This window comes from Panthera uncia, unplaced genomic scaffold, assembly GCF_023721935.1.
Source record: "Panthera uncia isolate 11264 unplaced genomic scaffold, Puncia_PCG_1.0 HiC_scaffold_343, whole genome shotgun sequence".
NCBI lineage: Eukaryota > Metazoa > Chordata > Mammalia > Carnivora > Felidae > Panthera > Panthera uncia.
In genome coordinates, this window is record NW_026059477.1 from 18,204 (window position 1) to 41,717 (window position 23,514).

Sequence of the window (23,514 nt, forward strand, 5' to 3'; positions counted from 1 at the left end):
GAGACAGAGCCTGAGTGGGGGAGGAGCAGAGAGAGAGGGAGACACAGAATCCAAAACAGGCTCCAGACTCCGAGCTGTCAGCACAGAGCCCGACGCCGGGCTCATATCCACGAACCGTCAGATCATGACCTGAGCCCAAGCTGGATGCTCAACTGACTGAGCCACCCAGGCGCCCCCGCATTTCTTCTAAATAACTAGAGCACAAAGGTTCTGAGCATGCGCAGGAGGCTGCCAGGGTTCTGAAGCTCCGCCACTAACTAGTTGTCTGCCTCTCAGCAAGTTACTGAGTTTGTTTGCTTATCTATAAGCTAGGAAAACCCTAATTCCTTCCTCCCAGGTTTGTGGAGAAAATGAAATAAGACAACGCTTACAAAGCACTTCGCACAAGGCCTGGCACAAAGTAAGTGCTCACCAAACCTTAGGGGGGGATTATTAGTTGTACTTGATGCATGAAGAAGAAAACCTCTTTAAGGACTGAGTCCTGGGTGAGAAATCTGGGCAGGTCCAGGCTCGCTGACTTTCTGTGGCCCAAGGAGTCCTTTCGTGATCAGTGCACCTCAGTTCTCAAGTAACACCTTGCCGCCTTGGTGATTTTGGTTTCAAAAATGGAGGGGAAAAAACAAAAACAAAACTCTGGCAGGCCACTGGAGGCAAATGAGGGGGCTGAGCTTCCGGTTTGGGGGTGTGGGGCAATGGGGCCGAAAGGTGGGGCACCGAGGAGCTTATGCGGGCTTGCACAGTAACAGATGAGCACGCGACAGTTAAAGAGGCAATCCCGTCTTCTTTTTTTTAAGACTAGAATTTTTTTTTTTAAGTTTATTTATTTTGAGAGAGAGAGAGCGAGCATTGTGTGTGCATGCGTGAGGGGTAAAGACAGGAAGACACAGAATCCCAAACAGGCTTCGCACAGAGCCCCTCGAGGGTCTTGATCCCAAGAACCTCAAGGTCATGACCTAAGCAGAGATCGAGATTCAGATTAACCAAGGGAGCCACCCAGGTACCCAACAGCCCAGGCTTCTGACCCTGTAGGTGGGGGTTGCTCTTAAAAAGGCCTTTGAGTGATCAGAAGGGGAAGGGGGATGTTCTTTGTGAGGGGTGGTCCCCAGCGACACTTTCTCACTGAACTTGGGCTCCCAGTCTGAAGTTTTAACCAAGGAAGCTCGCGTCCCTGATGGAGTCGGAGGCAAGAACTCTGTGGACACAGAACTGCCGGACCCTACCTGAGGGGCGAAGGAACTGTGAGTGAGATTCCCTCTCCAGTGTCTCTGTAGGACGGAAGGGGAGGAAGCTGCCTCCTCCAGAATGGACTAGGTGCCGCCCGCCTTAGGTCTTGACCTCAGGTGCTCCTACGTCCCTCACTATCTCTGGGGGCACTTACAGAGATTCTCAAAAAGCAGCACAGAGAAGTGTCCATAAATGGGCTTCCAAGATTTGGGGGTTTAAAAAAGCAACAATCGTGAGGCACTTCCTGAGATAACATAGCATTCGTTCCTGGGGTTAAAATGATTTGCCGTGCCCAGTGTTAGACGCCAACCTGTGGGAACGCTAGGGGAGACTGAGAAAAGAACCCAGAAGAAGGGAGAGGGGAAATAATTGCAAAGAGGGTTATAGTTTTCTTTTTTTAAAGATTTTTAAAAGACGTTTATTTATTTATTTCGAGAGAGTGAGAGCAGGGGAGGGGCAGAGAGAGAGAGAGGGAGCCCAAGCAGGCTCCAAGCTGTCAGCACAGAGCCCGATTCGGGGTTTGAACTCACAAACTGCCCGATCATGACCTGAGCCAAAAACAAGAATCGGACGTTTAAACCAACTGAGCCACCCAGGCACCCCTTAAGATTTTATTAAGTAATCTCTACACCCAATGTGTAGATTTATTAAGTAATCTCTACACCCACAGTCCTGAGACCAAGTCTCATGCTCTACTAACTGAGCCAGCCAGGTGCCCCAGAGTGTTATATTTTTCAAAGTTCATCAACAGTTTTTGCTTCCAGAGTTTTATATCTCTGGAGGAAAAAATTATATATAAATATATATGTATATATTTATATATAATAACTTATATATAACACAAAATTACATATAATATTAAATTATATATAATATAAAATTATATATACTATAAAATATAAAGATTACATATATATATTTGAGAGAGAGAGAGAGAGTGAGCATGCACGTTCGAGGAGGGAGGAGGGGCAAAAGGAGAAAGAGAATTGTCAGCGAGCTCCACTCTCAGTGTGGAGCCTGATGCAGGGCTTGATCCCACAACCTTGGGATCATGACTTGAGTCAAAATCAAGAGTTGGCTGCTCAATCAACTGAGCCACTGAGGTGCCCCCCTCCCCGAGTTTTTTTTTTTTTTTTTTTAAGTAAGCTTTGCACCCAGTGCGGGGCTTGAACTTACAACCCTGAGATCAAGAGTTGCATGTTCTATTGACTGAGCCAGCCAGGTGTCCCTTGCTTCCAAGGTTTTGAACCATCTCTGAAAAGGAGTTAGGGCAGATATTTTTTTTATCCCATTTGGCAGATTAGGAAGGAGACACTTGGAGAGTTTCCTGATATCATAGGCTAGTGGATGGTAGAAGAATAGAAATACAACTTTTTTAATGATCTCTGGAGATGGATTCATGTATCCATCTGTATTTACCAAGCACCTACTATGGCCAGGCACGGTGCTAGACCCTGGGGATGTAAAAGTGAACCGAGAGAGAAGAACTGTGGTCTCATGGAGCTCTGAGTGCAGTGGAAAGGTCAGAACTGCACACACAGAGAAAAAAAATCTAGAAATATACCAACCATCCCTGCTATGAAGGAGTCAGGGGAGAACCCCTTACCCTCTAACACTCTCCGAACGTGGGGTTTTATTCAAGCTTCTTTGCTACATGATTGTCAGGATTCCTTCCAATCTGAGAATTCAGCGGTTCCCACGCAGCCTCCCCGACAAGAGTTTGTGATTGTACGAAGTGGAAAGTGGGGAGATTCGGTTTTGTCTTCTGTCCCCACAGCCGCCCCTGTGTGGACTTGCCGTCCCTGAGCTGCGGGCTCTGCACGGTGTCCCTGCTGCAGAGAGGCAGATCTCACAACCCCGGCTGTACACTGAGTGTGTAAATGTTATCAACAAACCCTGGTGACAGGGGAAGAACAATGCTTCAGAGGTTAATGAAGTCATGGGAACCTCCAGTGCTGATCCCAGCCCTGTCCTGTGTCTGTCGTCCATCCATATCTGGGCCAGCTTGTTTATCTCTGCAGGTCTGTAGCCCTGTCCCTGTGGGTCCCGGCAGGCCTTGCAGTAGGTTTACTCATTCTGTAGCAAGGAAGAAGGACACATGGGCTAGATACCTCTCTTGGAGACCGAAGGCCAAGAAGCAGAAGTCATTCTGGGGTTGGATAAACCCAGGTTTTGTGAATCAATCTACCAGTTAGAGTGAATAAAAACCCTTAAACATACCAGCTGATTAATGCAGTTTGGAAGAAGATCCTTGGGAGCGTGGAAAAGGAAGAGTTGGAGTGCAGTGGTTTCAAACATTGGGGAACGGTGTGGCAATTCTGATTTTTGCAGACGGGGCAAGTGGCCCTGAGATGTGATTCAGTGAAAAGTTCTTGCTGTATTTAACTTAAATGCAGGGCAGAGACGACTGCTCTGGGAACAATGAAGGTTCAGTGAGTGAAAACTGGAGGGTAAGTCCATGTCAATTTTTTGAGTGGGGTGGACGTCTTTGGGGAACCAGAGCAGGACGGGTTTTGACAAGCGTAGGCGGGGTTGTGTGGGTGAGCCATCACTTCTTGAATGGAGAAAAACACCAGTAGTCTGCTTCATCTGTGTGGTGTGTTTTAGATTGCCCCTGGGGTAGGCATCTCCTCTTAACCGTGTTTATGAAACACAGCAGGCAAAATTACAGTATAATGAATATCACTATTCATTCATGCATTTATTCGCTCTCTGAATAGTATAGTTTTAGTGTGGTTTTAGGAGGCAGGCTGCCAGGTTGGAATCCTGACTCCGCTACCTAATAGCTGGGTGATCGTAGGCCAGGTATTTAAGTTCCATAAACACCTCAGTGTTCTTATCAGTAAAAAAATGAAAGGAGGCTACGCATGTAAAATGCCGAGCCTCATGCTAGCATGTGTGGTTAGGATCAACAAACTCCGGGTGTTCTTTGCATTGTTTGTTATCAAATGCCCACTGCTCAACCAGGCTAGATATGGAACACACAAATAAATAGAGAAGCTTGCCCTCAGAGAAAGAACCTATGGGCTGTATGTGTATATAACTATGAAAAAACATTCCAAGTCAGTGAATCGGGGCACGAACCCAAGGCAATGGGAACGCAGAGGAGGAGATTATGATGTCAGAGGCAGGGGGGCAGATCAGAATAGGCGGCATAACATCTGATCCTTCCAACCTGGTCCGACTTCGGCTCAGGTCATGATCTCGCAGTTTGTGAGTTCGAGCCCCACGTGGGGCTCTGTGCAGACACCGCAGAGCCCTCTTGGGATTCTCTCTCCCTTCCCCACCTGTGCTTACACACACTCCTTCTCTCTCAAAATAAATAAATAAACTTAAAAAAAATAAAAACAAAGGGGCAATTCTTAAATCTTTTTAAAAAAGAAGAGTGAAAATGAGTGTTGTAGTTGAATCTAAACAGCCATCTCCCTTTCAATGGGAGAAGAAGGTGGAAAGGTTCGTTGGGGCCAGATCTTGGAGACCTCGAATGCTATGTTTGGGAATGTGTTCAAGAGGCAAGCAGACAGGAGTTTGAGCAGGTGAGGGACAGGATTACACCTGATTCTGAGGACAACACTCTAGTGCAGGGGGAGGTAAGACAGGGGAGGAAGGAGGTGAGGGTGCCAGATGCAGAGCTGGGGACTGCCAAGGGTGCAGGGACAGGGCACGGCTGGCTCTTTCCTCAAGGAGCTCAGAGCTCACCGGAAAAACTGGACACATGCACATCAACGCCCAGAGAAGAGGGGCATGTGACAAATCTCTCTCTGCCTTCAGGTGGATGCCAGGGAAACAAGGTTCTTGATACCTTGTCTGCAAAATGGGGTGATGGCAATATATTTACCTCTCCAAATTGTATGAGGATGTAGTCATTTTAGGCAAGTGAAGTGTTTAGCACATGCCCGGAATACAGGCATAGCTCCATGCAGTTCTATTCAAGCACACGTTCTGGTCCTGGTCAGTCTCCAGGGTGGAAGAAGCTGGCTGCATTCTGGTTTTTTTGTTTTTTGGGTTTTTTTGTTTTTTGTTTGTTTTTTTTTTTGCACAGGGGCAGAGGAAGGAGGGGGCGCTCAGGGGCTAAGCGGGAGATGAGATTGGAAAGCAGGTTGGGGCATGCGTGTCACGAAGAAAGCCGGAGCCAATGCATCAGGCTTCTTTTATTTCAACTTAATTAGGAATTGACTCCTATCTCCCTCCCCTGGTTCCATCCCCACGGCACATCTTTTGTTCCTGCCATGGGACCTGTGGCTTTTTGAGTTGAGAGACCAACAGCCCAGGACACAGATGCATGAATGCGGATAATCTTGATAGGAAGGCACCAGGCTGTGTTACAACAGTGGCCGGAGTGCTATCCTGGTTCTGGAGCTAGCACTGTTTACCCGCTGTGTGAGCGGGGACAGGTCAGCCCAACTTGCCTGGCCTTTTCTTCTCATGTGATAAGGGTGTTGGCCACTGGCATCTAACATGCCCTTGGCCCTAGCCTATCTCTGAAGCTGAGGTGTTTGGGAATTCCAAGGATCACAGGTGCATGGCTGCAATCCCTGCTTGCACGTCGATGGCTCTTCAATGTCTCTTTCCCGTCCTTTCCTCAAGTCCGTGCTTCAGTGTCACAGACACAACTTCTTAAGTGTCCCCTGGGTATTCAAAGTCAACATGTTCAAAATTGGACTCATCATTTTCTTCTCCCAAACTTGCTTCGCGTCTTATGTCAGATAATCCACCTAGTAACCCAGCAGGGGAACCTGGACTCTGGAGCACCTGCCATGCCTTCATGCCCTGAACATACCACACACATCACATCCAGTGAGCTGTTAACGCCTATTAATTCTGTCCCCCCCCAATACCTCTAGTGGCTGGTTCCTCCTCTTCCCTCCCACTGCTACTGAACTCATGCCCTTGGGACAGTGACAGATGCATTGGCCTCTCAAAGTGCGTGACCTGTGACCTGCGGTCTCCCATCTACATTCTGCTTAAGGCAAAATACGTGCAGTTGTCAGCTCCTTACTCCACCTGCCTGAAATGCCTTTCCTTTTGCTATTGCCCTCATGAGTCTTACTCCTCCTGTGAGACCCTGTGCCCTCCTCAGGAGCCTTCCCTGACTTCCCTCTCCAGGCCAAGCTGAGCCTGTCCTGCTCTGTCCTTTGTGCCTGCTCACAACACTTGCCGCAGCCTCTACTGCGCTTCAGCTAGGTGCGTTTGAGAGGGCAGGGGCTGTGCTGTCCAGGTGTGCATGTTCAGCACTGTGCACAGAATGCGGCACATTTTGCATGGTAGAGCGGGTGTTGCTGTATAATCATACCTAAGTGCATGACTTTGGGGAGAGGTGCCCAACTTGAACCCCAGCTGATAGTCACAGAATCATACGATTTGGCAACGATAAGACCCAACCTCGTGGATAAAGTCCAACCACTCATTTATCTATTCAGTCTTTGTGTTTTGACTCCTTCTTGGAGTCAGGCACCACTGTACTGGGCGCCGAGATTCCAAGATGAACGAAATACCACTCTGGGCCCCCAAGGAACTTGGAGGTCAAGGGTTAGAAAACCCAGGAAAGGGTGTCCTGTGTAGCTTATGAACAGCTGCTATGGCCTCAGGATGGATAAATGTATGCATTTGTCTCTTATTGGGAGGTGTGGTGGCTGAGGTTCTGTCCCACCTCTCAACTGAGATGTTGTGATGGGGGACTGAAGTTATTTAGTATGAAGATGAAAAGGACTTTACCAAACCTGCACTTAAGAGCAGGGTCAGCAACATGACCAAATTGCATGTAGAGCCCATAATCATGTTCCCTGACTTGGACAGGAACCATGGGAAAAACCATTTTAAACCTTGTGCCTGTGTAATATCTCCTACCTGGTGTTCATGTTTGCATTCAGTATCTGTAGCTGTGATGTGATATGTTGATCTAGGTGGTCTGAAAAAGTACAAGTTGAGTAAGAAAGACCCCCATATTAAGAAGTTTAACATCTAGGGGAGCTAACTCATGCATGAATATAACCAAAATGTAATAAATCCCAGAAGGATTGTGGGATAGCATTTATAAAGTGCTTTGAGGTTGATGGGGGGTGGGAGGGAGGGGAGGGTAGGTGATGGGCATTAAAGAGGGCATCTTTTGGGATAAGCACTGGGTGTTGTATGGAAACTAATTTGACAATAAATTTCATATAATAAAAAATAAATAAAAAGTAAAGTGCTTTGAGTTTCTGCTATAAGCTCAGGTGATCTGGGCCAGCGAGAGCTTACAAGTGGCAACAAGCTGCTAAGTAGGACCAAGGACACAGGCCAGTTACCTGGGGACAGATCTGCTCACTGACCATAGGTGACCGGTAAGTCCAGCCAGCCTCAGGCCTCATTCCTGAAACTTCTATTGCACATAAGGTGTGTGGGGGGGCGGTGCTTGGATACTTGGGGTCCAGAGCATTCTAATTTTGCAGAGTCTTCAGTAACAAAGAGAGGGTACGGCTTCTTAAACCCAGATGTCTGCTCTCATTTAAAATTTTTGGCAATCTGGTAATGGGACCGATCCCAAATCGTGGGGATTTAAAATGCCCCAAGTTTTGAAATATACATTCTCCCGGTACAAAACTAACACGTTCCTTTCCCGGTTTTTAGAGAAATTGACTCACTGAGTGCAAAGCACTGTTCAAATCAGAGAACATATAATACAGATTTTTTAATTCCCAGTTTTTTAATTGTACTGCTTGGTCTCAGAGAAACAAGCTTTTGTTGACATGGATATTAGAGGAACAGTACTAAAATACACCAAAGATGGTCACACAGCCCACGGTATTTACAGGGAACACCCTCTGTCTTTCCCATATGCTGCGTGGAAAACAGGGTCAGAACGATCCTGCAGAAACTTCCCAATGAAAACAGCATGGTCAGCCGTTCCCAAGGCTGAGCCTGGCTCCGGCGGAACCCCAGCTAGGGCTCCAGCGCTCCCTTCGCTGCTCCAAGGACTTGGTGCCAATCCGCCGGCGCCTGTGTGCAGCCGACAAGAGGGGCTCGTGGAGTCCAAGGTCCCTAGAACGGGGCTAGGTACAGGGCACCCCCCCCCCTCCCCTCCTAGACCCATCAGAAAGATACTCCGGATTATCAACCCAGGAGTCTCGTGAGCTAAATCCAGGCTGCCCCTGCGCCCTCCCCACCCAACCTCCAGGGTTAATCGCCCCTCCCCCTCGGGGCCCGCTTCACCCCACTTCCCCCGCCTGGCGCCGCGGAAGCGCCTCCCCCCCGCAGGGGGTTCCAGGACCTGCATCACCAACCGCCCCGACAGCTTCCGCAAAACACAAAACAACAACAAACAACCAGGGGGTTCTTCTTTGTGCTTTCACTGGGTTAACTCGGTTTTTGGAACGCAACTCCCACCTCCATCCCAAGTAGGCAGATTTCTCTCACCTTCTCTTCAAATGCGGGCTGCTTCATTCTGTGTTCCCGGCCCAGGGCTAACGGCTCGTTCCGGATTAAATCTCATAGCAAGCCTCTGAGGTGGGCGGTGGTGTCAGTATATTACAGATGCAAAAAACCTGAGGTACCAAGAGTACCTTGCTTAGGGTTTTAGCTACTAATTAGATGGGCACAGCTGGATTAGGAGCCCAAATCGGGTTTGACCCCAGAGCCCTAAATCTTTATTGCTGTTCTTTACACACCGAGAATAAGAATAATAGCTAATACTTATTGAGCAGTTACTATTTGCCAGGCACTGTGCAAAGGATTTCTCCAACCTACTCTCAGAGGCGGGTATGCCACTTAACCACTTATTGGATCTTGAGCAAGTTTCTTAAACTCTTCTTGACTCAATTCCCTCTGTAAAATGAGGCTAAAAATATGGCTGCTGTAAAGAGTAAATGAAATAATAGGGGCAAAGCTCTGAGAACACAGACGGACACATATTAATCCCCCCAAAAGTCCTTTTTATTTTTTTTTATTTTTTACCGTCACCTCAATTTCACAGGTGAGGAACCAGGCTTGGAGACATTAAGCAACTAGTTAGCCCAGCGTGCTCAGTGCACACTGCAGCGTAGACTTGCTCGGAAGTGGTGCGGCCCGCGGGCCCGCCCGCAGGTGAGTTGCACCTGGCAGCTGGGAGACTCGCTTCTCGGGAGTTGGAGCACCGTGCTCTGCAGCCCGGAGGCCTCGAAAGATCCTTAGCGCACGCACGAGGCTGGGGGTCGCCACGCTCTGGATTTGGGCGTGCGAGGGCCCTGGCGGTGTCGGGGGTCCCTCCGGACCCCCTCGGAAGCACTGCGGGCGACGCCTGTGTGCCAGGGCGAGCTCACCAGCGGGCGAGGAGCCGTCCGGCGTCAGGAGCCGCCCAGGCGCCCCGCGCACACACACATTCACCACCCCGCCCGCCCGGGGGCCGCTAGCCCGGAGCCCGCCGCCAGCCCGCGCTCCCCCGCCCGCCGCGCTCCCGGGCGGAGTTTCCTCCTCTGCTCATTGTTCCCGGCCCAGCGCCCGCCCCGCCCCGCCTGCCCCACTGCAGCCGCCCGCGCGCTCCTGGGCGGCGGGGCGGGGGAGGGTAGGGAGAGGAGGGGAGGAAGAGGGGGCGGGGCCGGGGGCCGGCGCGGACGGGACGGGAGTCGCCGCAGCCGCCGGCCTGGCCCAGCCGCGCAGACACCGCCCGCGACGCAGCCAACCGCCGCTCCTCCGCCGCCTGGCTCCGCGCCTCAGTCCAGCTCTGCCGCAGCGGTCGCGAGGAGGGGCCGCTGGAGCGCGACTCGCGAGCCCCGGGTCATCACCCGGCCGCCGGAGCCACAGCCGGGCCTCCCTGAGCGGCGCCCACGCTCTCGCTGTTCGGACGCTCGCACCCGCAGCCACCTGCTCCCGGCCCGAGGCCAGGACACGATGCGCTCCGCGCTGGCGCTCTGCGCGCTGCTGCTGCTGCTGCCGCCGCGGTCGCTCTCTGATGGTGAGTGGTGGCCCGGACTCCGCTGGGACCCCACCGTGCGGGTGCGCTCCCGGCCGGGCCGCACCTCGTGGCGCGACCTGGAGCAGCCCCTGTGCTCGCCTTTCGCTGGGGGCACACGCGGAGCCCTGACCTTGAACCATTCACGTCCCTTCCGAACCCGCGAACACTGCAGGTGCCGGGCGGGAGCGCGGATCGTCCCTGGTCTCCATTCGGGTGGATTGTGCTGGGGCAAACCGAGGGGCGACAACCCTAAATGGGTTTGCGGGCAAATAGAGCGGGGAGTTGGGGCATGGCGAGGCTCAACGTTTTCGCGGGATCTCCCCCCCAGGTCTGGTCACTCTTTCTCTCCGTTTTTGGAGGGGATGAGCAACGGTATTGTGTAGTCGATGATTCCAGCAAAACAGCAGGCTGGAAGCTCACGCGGAAGTCCCTGAAGCAGGTGACAAGCCTCCAGTAACAGCTCAGGCGGCTGTCTTCTGCGTTTGCAGAGAGGTTTTTTTTTGAGCAGTGTGTGCAGTTCAGCCCACCTGAGCCTGTGTTGGGATAGGTACAAGGGGAGTAAGTGGACCTTCCACAGTCTCAGAGTCACCTAGCTGAGTAGGACCCCTGTCTCCTTTGCCACCAAAGGAACTGCTCCCTTCTTGGCCATGGCCAGGAAGGTGAGACACCCCCCTCCCTTTTATAAACAGGAACTTGTCTCGTGGAACAAGCTTGGATGCACCTTAGAAACAGCCCTCCTATTTTTTTCTCAAGGTGAAATGTTATCCTTTGGGGGAGACGGGTGGCTGCAGACTCCTCCAAGAAAGTGTCCCAAGGCCCCTGAGAACAGCTGGAGGCTCGGCCCCAGGAAAGAGATGAATTTCTTTGTGACCCGCCTGAGCACATGTCTGCCTCGAGAAAGACTGGGGGTGGCGCTCCTACCCTAGGTAGGGCCAGGAAGACTTTGGTGACAGCCCAGAGAGGGAAGGGACCTTGCTGCTGGCAGACGCTGGCACTTGGGGCTGAACTCTTAGGGCAGAGTGGGAGGGAATGGCTGTACAGCCTGTTCTCTGCACTGCATGGAACCGTTCGTGGTCGGGGGCTGGTTCTCAGAGGGCAAACAGGTGTGAGCACACTGCTCTCAGAGGGCAAACAGGTGTGACCACTCTGTGGTCCGTGGCCCTGAGGCTCCACCAGCTTGGCCTGTAAAAAGGAAAGGGCACGGTCAGTGGGCAAAGGTGTTGTGCCCCCAAAGGGTATTTTGTGGTGTGAAGACTGGTCTGAACAGCTCTGAGGGTGACCGTCACCTTGGATTTGTACAACCTACAGGGCCTAGAAGATGCTGAAGTGTGGCCACTCCTGAGCCCTGCTCTAAGAGCAGCCAGACTTCAGCATGGGTCTTGACGTGCACCTTTTTGGAGCGAGCTTCTTAGCACCACCTAGAAGGGAGATGGGTTGTGTCAGGAGGGATAGGCTAGTTTCTGGTGCTCCAGAGCCTAGAGACTGAGCTGTGAGGAGAGGCTGGGGGCTGTTGTGCACTAAGAAATGCTCCAGAGCCACCCAGGGGAAAGCTCGAAGCCCAGCTTGCTGCTGGCTTCAAGGCTGGGATTGCCTTCCCCAGCATCTGGGCACTGCCCAGAAACTGCCTCTTTCAGGAAGCCCTCCTCAAGCCTAGCACAGGGCAAGGCACGTGGTGGGAGCTTGATACATGTTAAACAAGTGTGGTGAACAGGACCATACTCCCATCCCCCCCTCCCCAGCAAGTCTCTGGGCCTTTCCAAGCCCCCAGTGCCCAATCCCTAAAATGCTAGTGCCATATATAATAAAGGGATAAAAGGAAGTACTTTGAAACATGTAAAGCACAAGGGATTATTATAGTAGTAGCAGTAAAGTTTATTTATTTTGAGAGAGTGCATGAGAACGGGGGAGGGGCAAAGAGAGAAGAAGAGAGAGAGAGGGAGAGAATCCCAAGCAGGCTCCGCACTGTCCATTCAGAGCCTGGAAATCAGGAACCATGAGATCACGACCCAAGCCGTAATCAAGAGTTGGACACTCGACTGAGCCATCCAGGCGCCCTTATTATTATTTTTCATACCTTGAGGCAGAAAAGGCTGAGGGGTGCAGGTGTGGTGTTCAATGGCTGCGCTGAATTTCATACCCTCCTATAGGGACTCCGTAAGGACTGTTCCATCTCTGCCCTTCCAAAGGTGTGGCCGCCTGGGCTGCAGTCACCAAGGATCGTGTAACCCCCGACGCCGTTGGAATACCGTGATGCGATTCTAAACAATACAGGATTATAGTGAGTCTCCTCCACAAAGGAATTACCCCACCCAGGTCCCCTGAGAGCTTACCTTTTCATTAACAGGGGAGTCACACAGCCTACAGCATAAGCAGCATTAAATCCAGGGGCCTGACAGTCCATTAGACTCCTTTTCAGTACTTTTTTTTTTTTTTTTTCAGTACTTTTGGTTTGATACTCATTTAGTGGAACCACATGGCGAGCTGTACGAACGGGCCTCAGTTCCCTTATCTATAAGATAGAATAAAAGAGCAGAGGGCACCTCTAGTTTCATGTTATGTAACATTTCTGGGGTTTTCTGGCCCGTTATCCGCCAGCTGAGTCGTACTATCAATCTGATCGAGCCATTCCATGGGTGAATCCTGGAGAGGGAGAGGCAGCTTGGTGTGGTGGAAAACACTCAGGGGCACCTGGGTGGCTCGGTTGGTTAAGCATCCGACTTCAGCTCAGGTCATAATCTTGCAGTTCATGAATTGGAGCCCCGCATTAGGCTCTCTGCTGTCAGCTCAGAGCCTGCTTCGAGTCCTCTTGTCTCTGTGCCCCTCCCCGCCCCCACTGCGCCGTCTCTCATAGTTACATAAACGTTAAAAAAAGAAAGAAAGAAAGAAAGAAAGAAAGAAAACAGATTGTGGGTCAAACAGACCCCCGGAGACCATAGACAAAATAGTGAACCTCTTTGAGCCTCGGTTTCCTCAGCTGTAAAACGATAAAGCTATCTTGCAGGTTGCCCTGAAGGTGGGCGATAACATAGAATGAGCTTGACAGTGTGCCCAACTACTCGAGGTCGGAGCTTAATACATCCTGGCTGTGATGATTACTCAAGCATATTAACTGAGAACTTGATCGGTCTGAGGCAGCTGAGTGTCAGGATTCTGCTAATGTCTGTGGGAATCAATTGATAGGTGGTTGCAAAGACTGCAGCCTTAGTGCCATAAGGTGTGGGAAAAGGAGGCACGTGGAAACGAAGTGGTAAGGTGTGGGTAGGGGTGACCTAGGCAAAGCTTCCTGAAGGAGGTGGGAGTTTATACAGGGGCTTTAAGATAAAAAGGGTCACGGTGGGGTGGGCTAGCTGGGGCTGAATGAATTGTCGCTGGAGAGGAGACACGGGCTAGGGGTCAATGATATGGGTTCTTGAGGTGGGGAGAGCTGCAGGAAGGCCATGGGGAGGAGGTGAGTTTCCAGAGCCCGGGGGGAAAGTTCCATGGGATGAGGTCAGGGCATGGTAGATATTCCAAGCATGGTCCTGCTTTGGGCATGGCTCTGAGGCAAGAGGGAGCAAGCCATGGGGGTTGGGAGCAGACTGGGCTCAACAGGTGAGGGGCGAAGGGGAGCGGTAGGGGTCACAAAGGCACCAGGTGGTAGCTTTGCCCAAGCTGTGGGGTGTGCTCTCCCCCTCCACCCCCGAGGAGGGGCAGAGGGGAGGCACGTGTTGGAGGGGTGTCCTCTGGCAGGCGGCAGGGCACAGAGGTGGGGCAGAGGCACGGATTCTGAGCCACATCTGCCTTTTCCTCAGGCATCCATGTTTGAAGGGAGAGGAGGGGCTCCTGCTGGGTGGGGTTTGATACCTCTGCCCTTGGGAAGCTGAGAGAGGAAAAGGCTCCCACCTGATTCGAATTCCTCTGAGCAGGGAAGACTAGAGATTTGACCCTGGTTTACACCTGTCCTCAGGTATCATCTCTGCCAAGAAGCCTTCCCTGGTTTCTAGATGGACGCAAATTATGTTCCGTGGTCTGTTTGGGTCTCTTGCAGCCTGTGGGGAGCCCCTCCAGGGTAGGGGCCACAGCACATTTATCTCTTCGTCCAGGGCCCCAAGCAGCAATGGGCACTGAGCAGTTGCTCAAAATTTTATCTGCACCTTTCAACTGAGGGGAGCCGGGGCCTAGGCCCTGGTTTCAGGCTCTTGGAAAGGGAAGCCGTAGCCCAGCTCACATCCTGGGCAATGATGCTGGCCAGTGAGCTCTTTCTGCAGCAGCCGGAACTGGCAGGAGTGACTGCTGAGGGTTGGGGCTTCGGGGCTGGGGATCCAGGACCTGACCAGCGGCTGCTGTGGGGACAGCTTGGCCAAGCTTAGCTCAAGGCCCTCCACTCCTAAGGGAAGTGGGAGGAGCCCTGTGGACAGCTCACCACACTTCCTGGGAGGGGGGTCGGGATTTAGATGGTCCTACCCTAGTGAGAGCTTGTTTCTTCACATCCTTGGTGCAGAGGCTCCGGGAGCCCTCTGCAAGTTTGCTCAGTGGAAGCTCCGTGCCAGAGAGAGAGTGACCCTCTTCTGCCCATCCCCTGCTCAGCAGCCCCCGCCTGAGCCCCAGCCTGCCTAGAGACTTCCTCAGACCTAGAGGCCAGGGAGCTCGTCCCTCAGCTCTGGGCTCACTTCCTATTTGTGCTTTAAGGTATGATGCAGGGCCGGGAGCTCAGTTGGTGGGTTTTCCCTCACATTCTGTTCCCAGGAACACAGGTGAATTTGCATAGAGTTTCTCTTGTCATGGGTCTTGTCAAACAAGGTTGCAGATCTAGGTTTATGACTCTGGGCCATACAAGCCTCGTGACTGTAGGTATTCTCTCTCTCTCTCTCTCTTTTTCTCTCTTTTCTTCCTTCCTTCCTTCTTTCCGAGAGAATCTTAAGCAGGCTCCATGCCGAGTGTGGAGCCCGACACGGGCTCCGTGCTAGTGAGATCATGACCTGAGCCAAAATCAAGGGTCAGATGCTGAACCAGCCGAGCCACCCAGGCGCCCCTGTAGGTATTCTCTTAAGGAAAGCCTTCAAGAGAATCTCCACAGAAGATCCATTGCAAGGAGCCTCTTCATATTTGCAGTAGCATTTACCATTAGATTGCTACAAGTAGGCTGTTCAAAATAGAATTCAACTGGCAAACAGTAATTTCCACGCTGCTTCTAAATAACCTAGAAAATCACAGAACACAGAATCCTAGAGCTGGGAAGCCTTCTGGAAATCATCTTCTGCACCCACATGTTTTTCAGATGAGGGAACGCAGACCAGGGAGTGGGTTCACTTGGCCAAGTCCTAGTGACTCCCAGTGAGATGCATGTGCAGCCATAGAATGTAAGAACGGGACTGAGCCTTTCTGTGCTAATTCCCTCCCGGGCACTGGAGAAACTCATTAGAACCCTTTCTAGAAAGGGTTTCGTGAAGGTGAAAACATTATACTGTGCCCAGACTCTCCCCATCCCTCCGCCTTCAGGGTGTGTTGAGAGTTGGAGCTACTTTATTCCCCAGGAGTTAGGCTCTCCAAAGGTTCTCCCTGTCATGTCACAGTGCGGGCCACCATGCTGGCCACTCTACATGTCTGTCTCCCACTGCCTGTGAGCCCCAGTAGTGACTGTAGCATCCAGCCAGAGTCTGGAACGAATGAGTGGGGTGCTTACCTGGTGCACAAATTCAGCCCTCCTCACATGCCCCCCACCCCAAGCCCTGGTATTGGCTCTGGACTGTGGTCTCACCCTGTACCACGATAGTAATGGCTGGCGCAGACCCTCAGCTTTGCTTGGCCTCCTGGCCATCCATCCTCCCTCCGTCCCCACCCCTTTCCCTGACAAACCACCGCCACCCTCTCTTCCTTTGTAGCCTTATCCCCCTCGGGTCAGCCACCTCGCACTTCCCTGCGGCCAGGGCGCAGGGTGGCACCCTGTCCGCCAATTGTCATGGCCGGAAGGCCGTGTGCCTCAGCCCAGGGGGAAGAGAATTCTGACAAATGGCTGACTGAGGCTTGCCATGCAGCCCCAGGTTGGGGTGCTGGGAGACACATGGGCTGACCAGGAGCCCAAACTGTCTGGTCTCGAACCTTTTAGCGCTCTGACCCAGGTCAACGTAGAAGGGACACTGGGGAGACCAGCCCTGGTGAGGGGGCACTTTGCAGGCCTCACACCCCTTCTTACCTGAAATTTATGGAGTGCTGTCCAAGGGGACCCTCTGTCCCCATCCAGTCTGATTCCCATGCCGACTTGGCTTTGAACATCCTCTCTGGAGCCAGTCTTCAGCCAGGATGGCACGAGGTTGTCTTGGGATGGCTTTTGTCTCACAAACCATTCCAGCGAGGGGAAACTGAGGCATAGCACTGAGGACTTGGAGTAGGTGACATAAACAGCTTTTCCCCCAAATATCCACGTGCCTCACTCCCTCATTTCTGTTAGCCACCGTCTCAGAGAGAACTTCCGGGCTGCTCGCATAACACGCCCTCCTCTCCTTACTCAGTGTATTTTCTCCATAGCACTTATCACCTGATGCATGCTCGTTTCTGCCTTTGTGTGTCTCTCTCTTGAGTAGACTATAAGTTCCATGAGGGCAAGGTCTTCTGTTGTTCATTGCTGTAGCCCCAGTACCTGGAACAGTACCTGGGAAATAGTAGATACTCAATAACTGTTTGCTGAATGAATGAGTGAGTAAGTGGCCGAGCTGGCTTAGAACCCAAAGTCTTGTCTGCTAGTTCTGAGCCGTCCACTTGCAAGGCTCTAACCTGGTTCCAGAAGAAGAGAGGCAGGTGGCTGGTGAGACCAGCCCGGGACGTGGGAGGGATGGTTGCCTGGGCACGAAGGTGGAGCGGGACTCCTGAAGGCAGGGGTGCTGTGGGAGGTGCAGCCGCCTCATAGCTGCTTCTGGCCACCTCCCCGCCCCCAGAGGACCCTTCTGTTGAAGGTTAGGGCTGCTGGTTGTTAAAACTTAATTTGGCTGCTCTTAGCAACTAAAAAACAGTGGACTGACCAAGACGGAAGTTGTCTGTCACTCACGTGAGAGAAGTTCAGAGCGCTGGGATGGCGGTCTGTTCTGCCATCATCAGCATGCTGCCTCATGGTCCAAGATGGCTCCTGGGGCTCAGCTATCAGGAGAAAAGAACAAGAAGCCTGTGGCTCCTCTTTCGAGGGCACCTGCCAGAAACCACACACAACACTTTAGTTACATTTGTTGAACAGAACTTGGTCCTTGGCCACACCTAGCTGCAAGGGAAGCAGGGAAGAATACTTTGATTAGGGAAGAGTATTTGTTATTTCAGGTACCCATATGTATGCCTAAGCAAAAACCAGTGGTTCAGTGATAAAGAAGTCAGAAAGAATGGATATCGGAGTAGGTCACTGGCAACTACTACCACAGGCTAAGTCCCTGAAAACCTTGGGTTTCTCTGCAGCTGCCCTCAAACCTCGTCTTGCCAATCAGATCAGCTCTGCTTGCGTGAAACCCAAGTAGTTGTCCGCCATGGCCAAAGGCCTTGCCCCCGCTCTGGCTGAGCCATTTTCAGCTTATCTGTTGTCTTTTTGGTGGCTCCGGTGTGTTGGTGTATTGATGGAGGGTTTCCTTGTAATGTGCAAAGAAACCCAGCTCCCTCCCATGCAAGCCCCCTCGCCTTGAGCTGCACTAGTGTCCCGGGGACCGCCGATGACCAGGGCTTCCTCCAGGGCTGCCCCTGGGGGACCTACTTTCTCCCACTGCCCTTTGAATGGCAAAGAAGTATTTCTACACCCTATCCTCCCCTTCCTAGCTCAGCAGGGGCAAGTATGGGGCCGAGGGAAGTACTGTCTTAAATGTTTGGTCCATGGGGCACCTGGGTGGCTCCATCGGTTAAGTGGCCGACTTTGGCTTAGGTCACGATCTCAGTTTGTGGGTTGGAGCCCCGTGTCAGGCCCCGTGTCGTGCTGACAGCTCAGAGCCTGGAGCCTGTTTTGGATTCTGTCTTCCTCTCTCTCTACCCCTCCACTGCTCGGGCCGTTTCTCAAAAATAAATAAACATTAGAAGAGATTAAAAAAATAAAAATAAATATTTGGTCCATGGACACTCCTGAGAGCACCAGCTGGAGGCCGGTGGCTTTCCAAACTGGTGGAGGTACTCTGTGGAGCTGTCGTGGGGGCCACCGAGAAGTTGGGGTACACACCTAGAGAGGAAAGCTAAGAGAAGGCCAATTTGGGGGCGGACTTTTCATCCCACCCCACTTTGCGCATCTCCGTTTTTATCTGTTCTGTAGGGTAGGTCTCCACATAAGAGTTCCTCTGAGAAAAATTCTGCTGTCAAGGAGAAGAAACACTGAAATCTCTCGGCATGATGTGCCAGGATTTGAAGTTAGAAGCGTGGAGTTTAGCCTGGGCTTTGGCACTTGCTGGCCTTGCGGTTTCAGACTTGTTCCTTGGCCTCCGTTTCCCTGGCTGTGAAATAGGTATAATGCCTTCCTCTGCAGGTGTGGGTTACACACTGGTGGTGTGCCTGACGCAGTTTGGTTTTACGTCTTTTACTGGCTTTAGGTCTAGCCCAGCGTGCGATATGATGAAGCAGACCTGTTCCCCCCTCTCCACCCCCCAGCATGTGCCATGACCTCTCTGCGCTAAGCTTTTGCCCATTTATTCACTGTCCCACAGCCAGGCCCTTCAGGACGAGGGCCCCGGTTCTGAGGCTGTGGTAAGCCGTACTCCCAGGAAGGGGCTGCAATGTCCACCCCCCCTCCCTGCCTCCCAGTTCCTGCTTCCCACCTGGTGCTTCCCACTCCATTTCTCGGGGACGCTGCCCTTTCCCCTTAGGCTACAAGTCAGATGGGTTTTCCTGAAGCCACCAAGGCCCTGATCCTGGAGCCCCTGAGGTTCTGGCCATCACGCTGTGAAATGGAGGGTCACATCCTACTGCCTTTTTTTCTGGATCGGTGTCCCTCTGGCTGCTCTTTCTCCACTGCCCCTGTGCAGGCCACAGATCTGAGTATCACCCTCTAAATAGCTTCCTTCCTCCTCCTCCAACCCTCCCTGACTCTAGCACCAAATTCACTGTGGCACCATCCGAGCCGGGCAGCGAAACCTGGTGAAGGTCTTTAGAGCCAATCTGCACTCCCCTTCAGGGAGGAGGGGAAGCAATCCAGCAGCAAATATAAACCAGGGAACTGAGTATCTCCTCCCGGAGGTGAGAAGTGGGAGGAAGATAGAAACTACTCACCGAGCTGCATTTGACTTTCTGCGCACCGTAATCCCCAGGGGCTGGTGCCTTTGTGCCTCACTTTACCCCTATGGTAAATCAGGGCTAGCACTCCACTTTTTTTCCTTTGGTCTTGTTTTTTACTTTTAAGTCGGTAGAATAAGCTGGGTCTCAAACTGTGCCCAAAGAGAACACCAGTAGTCCTCAAGATAGTAAGAGTTCTGCTCCCAGTAAGTGTTTGATAAATGAATAGAAAGTTTGTCGTGAGTAAAAGAGACGCATGATCCAAAAGGTTTGGAAAAGGCTGCCGACTCGATTCCCCTTCTTGGAAAGTCAGTGCCTGTTAGGATCTTAAATGCTCCCAGATGCCCCTTACCGAATAGCCTTTGCTTAATTCAGCGTCCTCCAAATGTACTTTAACCGTGGAAACAACCTTTCCTCCTCCTTTTTTTTTTCTTTTTTTTTTGTTTATATATTTTTGAGACAGAGAGAGACAGAGCATGAATGGGGGAGGGTGAGAGAGAGAGGGAGACACAGAATCCGAAGCAGACTCCAGGCTCTGAGCCGTCAGCACAGAGCCCGACGCGGGGCTCGAACTCACGGACCGCGAGATCATGACCTGAGCCGAAGTCGGACGCTCAACCGACTGAGCCACCCAGGTGCCCCTTTCCTCCTCCTTTTTAGAACATCCACGAACATCTGGTGGGGGGAAATATGGATATGAAGATAGAGGGACCGCCTGCCCCAGTTTGCCCAGGACTGAGAGGTATCCAGGGATATGTGACTCAGGGCTAGAACCCACGCAGTCCTATGTAAAGACCGGACCACTGGGCGTGTGCGTCCAGTCTGGAGCTTTGCTAAGCAGGACCTTCTGGAAAGGGAAATGCAGCCTGACAGCGCCCTCCTTCCTGAGGGGATTTGTAGGAAACCACATGGAAGCTTGTGGCCAGAATAAAGGCTGCTTGTACCAGAGTCAGTGTAGGGAACAGGTTCCATTCCAGGCCAGTGGCCCTGCATGGGTGCTTAATAACGGTGTTGTTTCTCAGGTAGGAGTTGAAGGCATTATTATGAAAATTGCGGGTGGGTGTGTTTTTGACGTTTGATCTTTCCACTCAGATGGGGGCAGACGTGGCTTGCTGGTTGATTCTGGCTGCTTTTTTTTCCTGTTGTGCCTCTGCTCCTACTGCTTTGAGTCCCTGTTCCTGACAACATCACGGTTTCTGTGTTAAATCCAGTCTCAGGCTGTCCCCCCTGTCCCAGGGGCTTGGAGAAGGGGATTCCCAAGGCTGTTCTGCCAGCCAGCACTGCCCTGGTGGCTCACCCGAGGCAGTGGTGCTGGGGCTTTGTCCTCAGCCCTGGGTAACGCCGAGCTCCTCCACCTTCGGGCTGTCATTTTTCTGGGAGCCAGGGAACCAAATGGTGGAAAGGGGGTGACTCGTTGGATGGAATCACCGGCTTGCCCGTGCTTTTCGAGCTGCTGCCAGCACATCATACATCCTCCCAGTGGCGGGTCGGTGAGCGCGGGGTCCCCTCGCTCAGGCACATGTAGCTCCACACCCCAGGCGTAGGGGGCGCTGCTGAGTAGAGCGCGTCTGGGTCTCAGCCCGTCCCTGCGCGCGGCAGCCCCGCGCTATGAGCCCAGTCCCCAGCATGCCCCCTTCTCCTGGCCAGGCCACCGCATCCGGAGACCCCGGAGCCCCACACGGAACTACTTCTCACCCTGAGCTCATCCTCGTTTTCAGCTTCTCAGTGGCCACAGTGGACATTGGAGCGCACGTGCTGTCGACAGCTGGCTCCTGGGGAGAGGCGGGGTGGGAGCTTGTCCACAGGCTCTCATTCTCCCCTTGGCATCCCGGGAGGTTGTACTTGGCTGGAAAAACACTTTGGCTTTCCTCCCAGGCACCGGGGAGAATCTGGAAGCCTGGTCCTGACCGCACAATATCACATCTCTGAATTCCATGAGCTCTCTCGGGCAGTCACGACATCACACCAGCTGTAGCTGCCCCAGCGCCTCCTGTTAATTAAGCTTCGGTGTACGTAAGTGTGTCTGTGTGTATGGGGGGTGACGGCAGGCATAGGGCAGATACCCAGGAGGGTCCTGTGTTGGGTGTTGAATAAAGGGCAGGGAAAAAAAGAAAACGGGTTTGTAAGAGCAAGATGCTCCCTCCCTCCGGGGCCGGGAGTCCTCCCGGTGGGCCTCAGTTTTCTCATCTGTGGATAAGGGGCTGTGCCCAGCCGCCAGTTATGCAGGGCGGTGGACTCAGCCACATGTTGGCCCTGACTGCTCGGTAGCTCACTGCCTCTCTGGCCCCTGCTTCCCCAGCTGCTTCCTCAGCGGAGGGGTGGACATCAGCTCCTTTTCCGGTTGCATCTTTAGGCATGATGTCATTACTGTAAAAGCAAAGACCAGTCTGTAAGGGAAGACGAGAAAGGCAACAGTCTCTGGGGGCTAGTATCTCCAAAGTCCTGTGGCCTTGGGTTGTGCCACACTCCAGAGGATTGCACCCGTTTTCCAGACGGGACATCCAAGGTGGGAGGATGGTGGTGAATTACCCAGCCACGAGCTAAGTCTCGGAGTCTTGAGGTTCCAGCTAGCTCCTTCCAACTTAGGTATGACTTAGTGCTCTTGGCCTGGCCATCTGTACCCCTTGCATGGTAGCAAGACTCCTAACACAATAAAGAGCGTGGAGAAAGAAAGGGGAGACGGGAGCATGGGAGGCCAAGGCGTAGGGGATGGTTCTTCCCCTGCCTCCACCCATTCAGGAGCCCCAAGTCTGACTTTGGTGTCAATCTTGTGTGACCTAAGCAAAGCCTTGACCCTCTTTCCTGACCTGGGAAGTTTCAGAGGGAAACATTCCATTTTGCTCGAAGTTTCTTCTGAAAAGAAGAGCCGTGAAATCACCGTGTGTGTGTGCGTGCGCACCTTCCGTCCCCCCTCTGATGTAAGCCCCCTTGACTACTTTTAGGGGATGAATTTTCAGCTGCTTGGACACCTGGCTCCAAGCAGGCTGGCCCTGGGATTCTTGATTCACTTCCCAAGGCGGCTCCGGTAGGAAACCCCGCTTCCTTGACGAGCTCTAACATCTCAAACGCTGGGGGACAACTTGGCTTTGTTTAAAAGGAACGAGGCTTTTAACTTTCCCCCCACCACCAGCCTTGGCGGGAGTGGGGGGGGGGGCAAGAGAGCCAGCCCTCAATTGTTTAGCTGTATTCATTTATGAGGTTTGTTTGTTTCTCTTTAAGCAATACTCCTACCAGATCCCTACTTCCCCACAGGCAAGCGGACCTCCTTTGTCTTTAAACACCAAAGAAGTCTAGATTTTGAGCTTAACAGGGGAGTAGTCCTGTTTTTCCCTGTTTCTTAGGGCCAAGCATAGTCTTGGGTGATGGAGTTTAGACTTTTTTTAAATTGTTTTTTAGAATTGTACTGGGGGGGGGGGGGGATGCAAGTGGGGTAGGGGCAAAGGGAGTGGGAGAGAGAATCTTAAGCTCCCAACGCAGGGCTCGATCTCAGGACCCTGAGATCACGACCTGAGCTGAAATCAAGAGTCGGACACTTAAGTGACTGAGCCACCCAGGCGTGCCTTGGCTTTATTTTTAACTTGCTTTGCAGAGTAAGTGGGGTTTCGGGTGGGGAGCCAGCTAACCTGAGCCTTAGCTCCCCTCACCCCAGCACACACACGTTTCGCCTAGGGAACGTGTACTAACATGGATTATTCTGCAGCAAGAAGGATGCAGGTGTTATTCCTGGAAGGGGAGAATTCTCTCCAGGACAGAAAAAAAAAAGTTTGGAAATTTGGAAGGCTGTGCTTGCTGCCTTAACCTTCAGCTTCCAGCAGGCGGAAACTGGTCATTCCCGGGGAAGTTCACAGGCCCCATTTCACAGAACTTTCTCATTCGGCTCATAGAGCCCACTATCTCACCTTCTATTTGGGACTTCCCTCTGGCTTCTGGCCCTTGTTTGTTTTCAGCCTGGAGCGGAGACTGGTCCCTGGTGGAGGTTTCCAAGGGCGGTGGAGAAACCGGTACGCATCTGGTTATTTTCATGGCTTCGGGACTGGGAAGGTGGCGTGGGAACGACAGCGTGCTCCCTCAGAAAAACATTTACCAAGGTTGTCTTTGAACTGACCACCGAGGGAAGAGTTGCATTCTGAGTGTGCGCAGGCTTTGGCCGGAAGCCTGCGTGTGCCCGAGGGTTTAGAGAACAG

General features: G+C 52.3%; 1 protein-coding gene across 1 annotated transcript; it reads left to right on the forward strand.

Annotated features, from left to right (window-relative positions):
• Positions 1-9,761: 9,761 nt before the first annotated feature.
• Positions 9,762-22,477, forward strand: LOC125917965 (multiple C2 and transmembrane domain-containing protein 1-like; the record flags this gene model as incomplete). The annotated part of the gene is made up of 2 exons (XM_049624024.1): positions 9,762-10,129; positions 21,206-22,477. Coding segments are annotated over 2 exons (400 nt in total), but the record flags the coding sequence as incomplete, so codon positions are not given.
• Positions 22,478-23,514: the final 1,037 nt, after the last annotated feature.